The sequence below is a fragment of the Canis aureus genome, chromosome 5, assembly GCF_053574225.1.
Source record: "Canis aureus isolate CA01 chromosome 5, VMU_Caureus_v.1.0, whole genome shotgun sequence".
Lineage (NCBI taxonomy): Eukaryota > Metazoa > Chordata > Mammalia > Carnivora > Canidae > Canis > Canis aureus.
In genome coordinates, this window is record NC_135615.1 from 75216789 (window position 1) to 75230038 (window position 13250).

General features: G+C 41.3%; 1 protein-coding gene and 1 long non-coding RNA gene across 2 annotated transcripts in view; one reads left to right on the top strand and one right to left on the bottom strand.

Annotated features, from left to right (window-relative positions):
* The window catches only part of LOC144314665 (uncharacterized), a 48773-nt gene extending 45175 nt beyond the window's left edge, over positions 1-3598 (top strand). Inside the window, exons 2-3 of the long non-coding RNA XR_013380512.1 lie at positions 1390-2307; positions 3342-3598. This is a non-coding gene — a long non-coding RNA (uncharacterized LOC144314665). The remainder of the gene's footprint in view (positions 1-1389; positions 2308-3341) is intronic.
* The window catches only part of MACO1 (macoilin 1), a 60597-nt gene that overhangs the window by 11326 nt on the left and 36021 nt on the right, over positions 1-13250 (bottom strand). The window contains exons 7-8 of the mRNA XM_077899074.1: positions 3444-3602; positions 1893-2075 (exon numbers count right to left, since the gene is read on the bottom strand). Coding sequence (XP_077755200.1) covers positions 1893-2075; positions 3444-3602 — 342 coding nt within the window. The remainder of the gene's footprint in view (positions 1-1892; positions 2076-3443; positions 3603-13250) is intronic.

Below are 13250 nucleotides of genomic sequence, written 5' to 3' on the forward strand. Positions count from 1 at the left end.
ACTGTTCTATTTTCCAGATAAGAAAACTGAGACTACAGAGATATAATACCAGTCCAACCTCACCTAGCTGGTAGGTCACAGAACTCCAGGGATAAGAACTGAAGTTTTCCAACCTCCCAATGCAGCAAGCTCCCCACCAGGCCATATGACCTAAGGCCATATGACCTTGGCCTGTGAGCCAAGCAAGAGAAAACCAGACTATGCTATCTCCAGCAGGGGGCAGTGAGCTAAAAAAAATTTTTCACTTTTGAGGGTCTATGCCTTGGAAAGTTGACCTTTCTTGAGTTGTGAAGTTGCCACATCATTGTTGCTTCTCACGGCTGTAATAAGGACAAACTAAAAAAAATATGATGGCAGTGGCCAGTCCAAACCTAACCGTCTAGGTTTCAGAAACAGCCGGATGGAGAAAGTAGGTGTCCTCTGTCTACCAAAAAGGAAGGTCCAATGAGAGACTTGCACCTTGAGATTTACTTGAGAATAAAAACAGTCTCTGCCTAAGTGATAGCAGAGGAGGACCATCTAAGGATAAGACCCAAACAAACTTGACTGGAAGCCAAAGACAATCAGGAAAGAGACTGAAACCAATTTACTGATTCTCAGGCATAAGATACTGAACAATATGGTTCAGGAACTGTCATATCCTCCTTGGTGGACTTTTTCTCAGGGTAGGAGGTGCTGGATAAATTCAGCCGGCATAAACCACAACAGATGACAGTTCAGAAAAACTCCTGCAAGCATAAATGCTTCAGAAACATGTGCTTTTTTCAGAAGCCTATGCTTACAAATCTTTAAACAAATGAACAAAACCCCCACATCCTAGGCAGGCTGGCAAAGTGTCTTGTGAGTCTGTATAGATGCTGATGGGCCCAGTGAGCTCAGCCATCTGCACTACAGAGTCTTCTGGGGGAGGTAGGACCATTTAGGAGGAAAGAGGTCTCTATGGCTATTATTTCCTTAAATGTGAAATGATGATCCATCAGTTCCACAAATGCCAGAACCCAAAGCAAGGCTTTTAACATGCCACATACAAAAAAGAAAAATTTAAGGAAGAATTACAGAATTATATCATATAGATACAAATTATGATAAAAATTTTAAATGAAATAAATAATAATTTATCCGTACTCTGCAACTATAAACCTATAACTGACTCCCACCACACAGATGGACTTCACTTGTCAAAAAAAGAAAGGAAAGAGAAAGTGATAAAGTGAAGTAAAAATGACCCCTGCCGCCAAAGGCTCTTAAGGATCTTCTCTTCTTCCTGGAATTCAGTTTCTGGAATACTCGCATACTTTTAAATGGTATAGAAATAGTCCCCGATTCTCATCACTCCACAAATTGAATGATATCTAATAGCGACTTACTTATTTTTTTCATCTTTTCCAGCTCATGTCACGGTTTGCTGATACCCAACAAAGATGGGAGCAGCCAGTCAATACAAAGTACTTGGACAACCAAGATTTTTCCTTTCTTCTATTTTAAGATAAAAACTTCAGAAACACATACACCTGAGAGTAGAGAGTAATGACAGTTCCATAAAGGGAATAAAATTCCAGACTGGAATCTCTCCAAGTATTTAGTAGTTACTGGCCATACAGAAAGTGACTGGAAACTCTTTTAAGAGCAGCACTTTGCCTCTTGGGTGTGGGAGGCACAGTGATGCCCTCATCCCTCTTTTTAGATGAGGTCACTGAGGGACGAAGCTGTTACAAGGCAGTACAGGTTGCACAGATGGGGCTTAGCCAGCTCATGAAACAGTACTTGGTAGCAACCTATCCGTGTGAGACGGTCCTAGTCCAACCCAGCCCGAGGCCTCACACTCCCGTGCCTGTCTTGGCACAAGGCAGGCCCCCCTCTGATGCAGTGCTGGGGTGGGGGAGCAGACATACCTAGATGCAGCAGCAAATGCAACGGCCCGGGCAGCAGTAGCTTCTTCCAACTTCTTCCTTTTTTTCTCCTCCATTAATTGCTTTTCTACAAAACTGCGGGCTTCTTGCTCAGCTTTTAGCTTTTTCTCCAACTGGCTGATATTTTGCTTGTCTTTTTGCTTCATTTGCACAGCATTATGTAATCTATATGGAAATGATTATCATACAGAGTTTCGTCATTAGAAATGCCCACTAGAAACCCTGGAGAAACATGGTTCCTCTTTTGAACAGCAAATCATGAATGTCAGCTCGCAGAGTGCCTGAGAAAAACACACTATTCTTTTTTTTTTCTCATTATTCTTTAACAATTCCTAAATACCAACAAACAAGCTGCCTAATAAGATACAGAACAAGACCTAGCCTTTTCCCTATTATGGTAAGTGATCTAAAGAAGGCAATTCAGAAAAAAAGAATAGAACAAGTTTCTATCAGAGGGAAAGATAGCCGTAGAACTACTTCTCCTGCCCCAAAGAACCTTGAAAGAACTTTAGTCGATCAAAGAACTATTGGCGGAACCAGCCCCACTGAAGCTGAGGTAAAGGGTAGGAGAGGGAAGGATTTTCTTTGCCTGAATATAATTATGCTGCAGGCCTACTGCAGCTTTTCCTTCCCAGCTGTGAGATGTTTTCTCAAAGTATCCTAAAATAGATCCTGGAGTTAGAGTCATAGGGTGCTTAATTTCAGATAGAAATTTCACCCATACTCCCTGCCCTGCCTCCTCCTACACCTAGCTTTACATAGCAATACAAAGGGAGTTCATCTGAGTATATCAGTGTAAGGTAAGATGTTCTCTATGAGCAGCACAAGAGTCATTGCATATATGGGTCAGAAGCAATGGAGCAGTTATGTGCTTATGATGCTCTAGCTTTTGAGTTATGTTCCTCAAGGATTTTGAAGAACTCGCCTTTCAATGGGGAAAGCCCAGAGCCTGTAATAGTAATTGCTACCCCAGGCTCACATTGCTGAGAGATTAAAAAAAAAATAAAAAAAAAGGACAGATCGATATTGAGTCAAGAAGTAATTCCAGGATGAATCAATAGAAAGCATAAACAAATTCACACAGAAGCGCTGGCTTTTTGTTTGCCTCTTCAAATAAAATCAAAGTTCAATGTCATTTTTTAGTTCCAGAAATAAAAGTAAATAGAGTCTGTTTCTCTGGAAACTTTCATTCAAAGGAGCAAGATTTTCAAATTGTGGCAGAATGACTTCTTGTGATTTTTACTTATATTATCACAAAGCTCAATGGCTATTTTAAACAAAAAGAAGAAGTTATTAAATTAAAGAAGGATGATAATATTAATCAACTGTTCTGTTGAGATGCAGTTAAGTTTCTCTAGATTGTATGGCATGTTGACTATGTGGTACTAAATTAAATATTTTAAACATTTCATTTAAAACCGCCTCTGCCAGGTTCCTTTGTCATCACAAATCGTTTGCTCCAATCGCTGGAAACCACAGAAACAGTGGGGCGCCTGGCTCACGACCAAAGGCCTGCCCAAAAGGCGCACATACTTGTTCTGCAGCAGCTCATTCTCCTGTCGGAGCTGGCCCATTTCGGAGCGGATCCCTCGCTCGGTGCTGGAGAGGGAGCTGATCTGGCTGCGGAGCTCCTGTTCCACTTGTCTGCTGGCCTGCAGGTCAGCCTTTAACTTTTTAATGTCTTGTTCCAGCCTAGGAGAAGAAGTGAGGCGTTTTCATCAGGGAAAGGGTACCCCCAACAGGGCTCTGCAGGAGATCCCAGCTGAAGTCCCAGGCGTGGGGGGGGGGGAGGGCAGGAGACCCCTCTGGCAGCTCCTGCCAACACCAGGGACTCCTGTGTGCAAGTGGTTTTTTGCTGAGTGCTCCTTTCTGCCTGGGTCCCCACCTCTTCCCACCATCAGAGAGTAACCTGATTTCCTCCAAACGTTGAGGTGCTTGTGAATTCCCCGGCTGCTAATAAAGGAGCAGGGGAAGGCAGAGAGAGGGTGGCGGAAGGCCTGGGTCCTCCCTGACACACACACACACACACACACACACACACACACACACACACACACACACGGTGAATTTCCTATGCTCTTCGGCAAGGGAGATTTATTAGTAATAGTCAGCTCATGCCCCACCTGCTCTGAGATGTTCTGATAGGCCAGACTTAACCATCTTTGATTCCCTTCCACCACAGGCTCAGGGAAGAAGTGTCTAAGACAACCTCTGAACCTGCTAGCATCCTTGCTAAATGATGTTCACACTTCTGGTGACTGTGACAGAAGCAGCTCATCCAACTCAACCACATTGCAAACAGGAACGGATGACACACTCTGAGAATTGTCAGAAAACTCCATCTGTGGACCGAAGCCTATCTTTTCTCTTCAGTTCCTTAACCTCTACCTTCTCTTACTACAGTAACAGCTTTGTTTTCAGCGGTAGGTTTTGAGGAACGATCATATGTAGGACTAAAAAAGGGTCAACAGAAAGTATAAAATCCAGACTCTCTTCAGGACAGGGCTCTGTCCAACAAATGGCAACTTGCAGTGGTCAGACGGCAGCACGAGGCAGGCTGGATTAAATATGCGTGAGGAGGAATAACAACTGGACTCAAGGAGAACTTCTGTGCCACGCACCGCTCCATAGGCCTCAATGGTATGAACTCACGGAGTTTGCATGACTGTGGGCTGGGGGTGATTTATCATTCCCATTCTTACAGGTGAAGACATATAGACCCAGGAAAGGCTCCAGCCCCTGGTGACACAGGCTCCAGAGCCTGCTCCTTCCTCTGGCAGGCCTAGCCGTGGCTATGGCACCCATGGCAGGGGGGAGTGGGAGAAGCGCCACAGGAGCCCTGACAACAGGAAAGGGGAATCAGGTTGGGCCTCGAAGGCCAGGCAGGATTTGGAGAAGTGGAAGGGGAGGACGGGACATTCTCAACAAGGGGAAAGCATGCTCCGAAGCTCCAAAGGGCGGGCAGCCACAGATATTTGGGGACGGAACAATCAGCCTGGCCTCTGTTCCTCAGCCTTGTGCTCTGGGAAGAGAGCCAGAAGAGGGCAGAATGGTCTGGTGGATGGGACTGTGGAGACCGGCCCTGAAGGTCAGGCCAAGGATGGCTACGGGCCGGACAGAGAAAGTATGCTTCCCGACAAACCAGCAGGCAGGCAGAAGTCTGTGTGCTCCGATGAGACCCTGGTGCAAGTCGCGAATCCACCACGCCAACAGAACCGAGACTTCTAGAGGGCAGTGGTGACCTCTCCTTGGAACGGCAGCCCCATAGACTAAGTCCTTACAGACATGTTTTCTGAAGCACTAAGTCCCCAGAGCCCACCACAGTGATCAACACTTACTAAATATATGTTGTCTGGCCTCCCTTAGAAAATCAAAGAGCAGCTTTGTTTACTATCTACCTTTGGTCAACTCAAATAAAATCTCAAAAATAAAAGGTCATGAAACATCGATGGTCATTTCTTAGGCACAGTAGCCTGTCCAGTACTCAGGAACACTAGAGACCCGGTATTCTAGAAGTAGTGCTGGGTCTCCTGACATAGCTCACTCCCCAGGGAAGGGTCACAAGTCAACATCACGCCACACTTTCCCTATTGCCAGGGTTATTCCAGTTGAATGTACTCCCAGAACTGCTCTAAACAATTACAGACTGGCATTTATGCCATCCCCACACCATCCCTCATTCACCCGAAGTAACCCAAGGGATGTTTTCCAAAACAGGTCGATGCTGTCAGGTTATCCCCATTAAGAAGTTTGGCTGAAAAACGTGTCAGGTTATTTGTCTTTCTGGAGAAGTCGATTTCACAGTCTGAGGATTGCATTTTTAGTAGAAACGGTGAGTTTTAAGATGAGAATAGGGGGCTTAGCCTGGTTTACTAATGGGGCTGAGGAGTTTACTAATGGGGCCGAGGATCAGGATTCTAGATCCAGCTCTGGGGCCAAGTCTGCGACCCTGGGCAAGGCATGTAACCTTCCAGGACTCAGTTTCCCCATTGTAGGCTAAGGACTTCTAAAGTTCCTCACAGCTCAGTCTAGGATTTCTAGGCCTGACACACTTACCACCGGCTGCTGATCTGCTTCTTCAGATTAGCAACCTAAGCTGTATCATATGCAGAGGCACAGGAATCAAGTTCCACAGAACTAGCAGACTGGGGCAAAGCACTGCCACAGTTGGGAATGAAAGAAAAATTAAATCTGCAGAGGCTAGATGTCAACACTCTTGCAGTTATTATTTTGCATCTTTAATCTGTGAAGGCCAATTTTCCTACCCTGAACTAAGAAAAACAGCAATATTCTGAATGAAAATGTAGAGCTCTTTGAAAAATGTAAAAACCCAGAGTTAATGCCATTACAAGAACAAAAAGTAGAAAATATCTTGAGTGTAACTTCTAGAGACCACAGAACCCTGACAAAAATATATTTTCTTAGGTAGAATTAGGAAATTTTGTCAAAGACGATACAACAAAAATAAAACAGCATGGTTACCAGGGTTATGAAAATTTGTAAGATTGTGCCCTTTTTTGAATGTGTGTTATACTTCAATAAAAAGATTATTTTTAAAATAAAATAACCTAATTTCACAAGACCAGAAGTAAAATTAAAATGCTTCAGGATTTTTATAACTGCTATTAATTTTTGAATCGCTGTTCTCCAAATAGCTGTGCAAACCTGTGAGCTAACACCAAGCATTCCCAGTTTAAGAAACCCCGATGTGTAGGAACACTGTATGTATGGTGACATACAAGATAACTTAAAGTGCTAAATGGAAAACTCAGGAATTTTAAAAACGTCTAAGGGGAAATTTTGCATGGTCTCTCAGAGAAAGCATTAATTTAACCCTGCATGTTCACTATATTTTAAATCTTTACTAAGGTAAAATGAATTACGATCCCTTATGAATTTTTTATTGCAAAAGTGACACCCAGTCAAGATTAAAAACTGCATACAACAACAGAAAAGTAAAAATACAGAATAAAATGTTGGTAATTCTTAATCTTCTCATCTAGACAGAAGCACTCACTGTTCACATTTGGTTTACTTCTATTCTGCATATGTCTTCTTTCTCTTTCTTCATACATGTCATTATTTTTTATTACTGGTGAGAGAGTACCATATATGCAGTCTGCATATTGTACACACCTTTCCACACCATCAGGTACTTTTGTTTTGTTTTAAGTAGGCTCTTGCCCAGTGTGTGTGTGTGTGGGGGGGCTTGAACTCACAACCCTGAGATCAAGAGCTGTGTGCTCTACTTACTGAGACTGAGCCAGCCAGGAGCCCCTAGAAAATTTTCATAAACAATTTAATTGCTGCATAATATTCCATTGTATGGATGCACTATACAATCCTATTTTCTATAATATATCTCAATTTTTGCATATGGTCAAAAGAAAACTGAACATGAGTTTTAAAAGAATTATGTGAATTAGTAAATTGTATTGAATCAAGCCAGTCAAAGTGCCAGGGACATTTATTAGACAAATAACTACTACTTATCTTAATGGAATACTTAACCCTTCCGTGCCGAAGGTCAATACTTCCTAGATAAAATGCAGATGTATAATTTATTGGTGTTAAGCACGAAGAGGTCCTGATTAAGTGGTGTTAGAGGTTAATGCAAAATCTTCACATGTATTCATGGGGTTTTATGAAAATGTCAATAGCTGTAATCTGAATTAGAAGTGAGTGGTCAGGAAGAAAATGAGGCAGAAGTAACAGTTTATAACCTTTAAAACTGATTTCTGTAAATAGGGATCAAAAGAAAGGACGATTGAAAATGCATCCACAAGCTCAGGCCCCTTTTATCAGAGCTAAATCCTACTCTCTTCCTTATACAAAAGATTAAGGTATAAACGGGAACTTGACTCCAGAAGAACTGCAATCTCATCCCCAAAAAAAGAAAAGAAAAGAAATCGGGCCAGACAGATCTTAACAAACTTTGATAAGGCTCAGGCAGGAAGTAAACGTACTTCCTACTTGCCCAGCTCCTCTAGCACCAGTTTTCACCCTTATAAAGTCTGCCCAATGGTGTTAACACTTTGGATACAGATAGGGCTCCATGGCAAAGCTAGAGTCTGTGTGTCTAATAAATATGTCCATCTGTGTCCAGTTAGATAAGCCAAGGTTCTAACTAACCCCAAATGTTACCTATTAGGTATAGACACCTTTCCTAGCCACTTTTATTAATAATTTTAAAAGACAGCAGCCAACTTGTAACCTGTGAAATGACCTCTGACTCCCCAGCAGACTGTAGGTGGGGTCATCACTCAGAGGGGCAGGCAGCCTTCAAAGCCCAACTAAGTACCAAGGTGAGGATTTCTCTTCCTGCTCCAAACCTTAACTCTAGCTCATCTTCTCCCTTATCCCATTCCACTAGAGTAAGTTATAATATGAATGCTTGATAATTATTTAATATTAAGAGGAAAGATTTACATTTTAATAAGGGGTAACTTCCTAGCTGACCAAAAGAACGAAGCTCAAACATTAGTTTTCCAGGCAAGCTAAGTAGGAAAAATATCTCTGAGTATCTTGAAGTATACCTGGTTGTATAACAAAGTACAGTATTCAAGTGTCAGCTTTTAGTTGAAAGGGGTATTGTTTTTAAGTATCTGAAAAGGTAGGGAGATACTTGTGTCTAAATGTTTGTAATCCTTATCTTCTGTAAATTACTTGAATTACAGCCCACAGCACTATGACTTCCTTGAAGGTGTGAAAGTCTCCAGTGGGTACTGCCAATAACTTCAGGGTTCTATAAACCCTGAGGCTTTATGAGGCTTGACTGACAGCTCAGAGAACTTTAAGTCTTTGAGGCTTAAAGTAAATTGCCCTAGGAAGTAAGTCCTGCCTGCAAAAAAGCAGATCTTTTTTGATATAGGACTTCACCTAGGGATGACTAGGTTCCCCAAATACTCTATGAGTCACACTTTATGCCCACTCCAGAAAACTACCTAAGTGTATATTTCTAGGGCTGCTGATTTGACACCATCAGGAAGACGAGGAGTCTTGCTCTGCTGGTTATCTCTGAACTCTAAAGAGCTAGTTAGTGACAAAGAGGCTACAGACTCCATAAGACAGCACAGAACTGGAAATAACAAGTGCCAGCGAAGATGTAGAGAAAGAGGAAACCTCATGCACAGCTGGTGGGAATGTCAACTGGTGCAGCTACTCTGGAAAACAGTACGGAGGCTCCTTAAAAAACTAACAATGGAAGTGTCATACAATCCAGTAATTCCACTTCTGTGTATTCACCTGAAGAAAACAAAAAGAGTATTTTGAAAATATCTATGCACCCTATGTTTACTACAGCATTATTTACGATAGCCAAGATATGGAAGCAGCCTTATGTGTCTAACGATAGACGAATGGATAAAGATGTGGTGGTATATAAACACAATGGAATATTGAAGTCATAAAAAAAAGAATGAGATCTTGCCATTTGCAACAACATGGATAGACCTAGAAGGTATTAAGCTAAGTGAAATAAGCCAGACAGAGAAAGACAAATACCATATGATTTCACTTATATGTGGAATCTAAAAAAACAAATGAACAAACAAACAAATAAAACAAAAAAGAAAGAAACAGACTTATAATACAGAGAACAAACTGGTGGTTGCCAAAGTGGAGAGGGAGGGTGAAATACATGGAGGGGATTAAGAGGTACGTGCTTACAGTTGTAAAATAACTAAGTCATGGGGATAAAAAGTACAGCATAGGGGATGTAGTCAATAATATCACGATACACATATCACTGTGTTGTTTCATAAAATATATAAAATTGTTGAATCACTATGTAATACACCTGGGACTAATTCAATATTATGTCAACTATACTTTAATAAAAAAAAAATACAAAAAAACCCAAACAAACAAAAAAAATACAACTTACAATGTTGCTTGCTGTGTAAGAAAAGGGGCTTCAGGGCAGCCCAGGGGGCTAAGTGGTTTAGCGCCGCCTTCAGCCCAGGGCGTGATCCTGGAGTCCCTGGATCGAGTCCCACGTCAGGCTCCCTGCATGGAGCCTGCTTCTCCCTCTGCCTATGTCTCTGCCTCTGTGTGTGTGTGTGTGTGTGTGTGTGTGTGAGATGAATAAATAAATAAAATCTTAAAAAAAAAAAAAAAAGAAAAGGGGCTTCAGGAGATCATCTCCAAATTATACAGCTAAGTGACTGAAAGATGGGTGCTTCTAACAAACCTGCTGCACCAGCCAAAATTACCTACTCCTTGTTTCCAGACATCTTCTGCCTTTAATTATACCACCCCATGGGGAGAAATGGCCTCCAATTTTGAAATCTCACTCTTTAGGGCCCAGTTAAAAAAATAAAAACAAAAACTAAACAAACTTTCCAGCATGAGGTACTGATCTCCAGGACCCAAAGTTCTCTCTCCCTCTGAAATCTGAAAGCCCTTACTGTTGGTGCTTCTTGTTTGGCATTAAACCATTGCCCTGGGCTGTTTTTAAATTTGTTTTGGTTTTTAATCTTTTCCTGTGTATCTCATTTCTACAAAGACCATACATTCTTTGAGGCCAGGGACTATCTGTGCTATAAAATTAGAAGCTGGAACTAGTATTTCTAAAGTTTCTTCCAATCCTTATAGACCACTGTTTCTAACCTTCACTCTGTGTCCATCTCCTCAGTGCTTAGAACAGGGTCAGGTCTACCTACAGCAGACCATCAGATTTTTAGTTTAATAGTGGCTGAAGGAGACAGGGGTAAATGGGTATCTGCTTATCAAGAAGGCAGGTGTACTTGAAAAGAATGAATAAAGAGCAACTGCTTGGTCTTGGTAAGGACCTAATTCCATTAGGAGATCCCCTGGTACACATTAATCATACAAGACAAGACTTGTTTAGGACCACAGAGCTGTCTATGCAGAACACGGAACTCCTACATTAAAGCTCTGTCTCCAAAAGAAATAGTATTTATCCTCTCCACCGACTCCTTCCCCTCCCCCTTTCCAGGTCATTCTCATTGACAGGACAGGCAGCATGGGACATGTACATAAAAACTTGAATCCATCCCATCTTCAGTAAGGCCTACATTACTTTTTTTTTTTTTTAATAAAGATTTTATTTATTTATTTGAGAGAGAGGGAGCACAAGTGAAGGGTGGGGTGGGAGAAGGGCAGAGGGAGAAGCAGACTCCCTGCTGAGCAGGGAACCTGATGTGGGGCTCAATTCCAGGACCCTGGTATCATGACCTGTGCCAAAGGCATATGCTTAACGACTGAGCCACTCAGGCACCCCAGGCCTACACTAACTTGAAGCTGTTCCAGCATGTTTTACAGACCACATCTTTAGAAACAGTAAAATGAAGTTGCCTCGGGTCTCACTGTGGTACTACAATTGCTTACCAGGCACAAATATCCAAAAATAAGCAACAACTAGATGATTACTAAGTAAAACCATATTATAAAGTACCCTATGTCTCTACTCTCTACTTTGTCAAACACAAAAGGTAAACACATTCATTTTCATCAAGAATGCAACAAGAGAAAAGGAGTCCTATAAGCATTCACATAACTGGTCATATAGGGAAATAGGAAAACTGACTTCTTGAAACCCTTCAAGAATAAAGCTATGAGTGCTACAACTAGTATTTTTTAATAAGGTCCTTAAAGGATGTGGTCAGATTTGATAGTTTATATCAAAAGCTTTAAACATATTTTTTTGTGTTGATGCAGCATCCCGTTCCCTGACATTAATTCAGAGAATTGGAGACACACACAAAGATTTATGTAAAAGTGTTGCAGCATTATTGCTAATAAGAAAGAAATCAGAAACACTTAAATATTCAACAGAAGACTGGCTAAATAAATTGTATATTCATGTGTCTGACTGACATGCAACCATTAAGAAACCACTGTGGAGGGGCATTTGAGCAGCAGGAGGGGATGAGCATCTGCCTTTGGCTCAGGGCATGATCCCGGGATCCTGAGATCGAGTCCCGCATCAGGCTTCCCACAGGGAGCCTGCTTCTCCCTCTGCCTATATGTCTCTGCCTCTCTCTTATTTAGAATAAATAAATACAATTTTTTTTGAAAAAGAAAGAAACCATTATTGAAGAGTTTTGATGACACAGGAGAATGCTCATGATATAGTCAATGAAAAACACAAGTTACAAAACATTAGACATAGTATGAGCTCCATTTGTAAAAGGAGGAATGGCTAAAATTGACAACACAAGAAACAATAGGTGTTGGCAAGGATGTTGAGAAAGGGAACCCTCTTGCACTGTTGGTGGGAATGCAAACTGGTGCAGCCACTCTGGAAAACAGTATGGACCTCAAAAGTTAAAAACAGTACTCTACAATCCAGCAATTGCACCACTAAGGTATTTACCCAAAGAATAAAAAAACTAATTCAAAGGGATACATGCATCCTGATGTTTACAGCAGCATTATCTACAATAGCCAAATTATGGAAACAGCCCACGTGTCCATCAATTGATGAATGGATAAAGATGTGGTATATATGTGCACAATGGAATATTACTCAGCCACAAAAAGAATGAAATCTTGCCATTTGCAACCACATGGATGGAGCAAGAGAGTATTCTGCTAAGCAAAATAAGTCAGAGAAAGACCAGTACCATATGATTTCACTCATATGTGGGATTTAAGAAATAAAACAAATAAGCAAAAAGGGGGAAAAAAGAGAGGGGCAAGTCAAGAATCAGACTCCTAACTATAAGAGAACAAACTGATGGTTACCAGAGGGAAGGGGGTGTGGGGATGGGCTAAGTAGGTGATGGGGATCAAGGAGTGTACAAGTTATGATAAGCACAGGGTCTTGTATGATGTGTTGATTCACTATATTGTACACCTGAAATGAGTATTACACTGTATGTTAACTAGAATTTAAATAACTTTAAAAAAAAAAAAGCGGAGGCTGTTAATCTTTCTATGGCTTTTCAATGTTCACTGTTACTCTTAGATTTGCCCATGTCATAGGTCAGTTTCAGAATAATCTGAAAGCCTTAGGGAAAGTCCAACTCTTTTACTTTATAACGTTTTAGGTTGCTCCAAAAAAGGGGGAATTTAACTTTCCGGAGTAGAGAATGCCTCACTTCCTAAATCTACATCAACTACTTCCCATTCATCAGTTCCTATCAAAACAATAGTTTTTCTTTTTCTTTTTAAAACAATGGTTTTTCTAAATCTAGACTCCAGAGCTATAATTTATTGCCCTGATCTAGCTCCCTCTGGAAAGGAGAAAACAGACATTGTTCTGACATCAGGCTTCACAGTAGACACATATCATAAGGGATGGTGCTGGGAGGTCAGATTCTAAAACAGTTGGCTGTGAAGTCTGAATAACCAGCATCAGGTCCTGAATTCTGA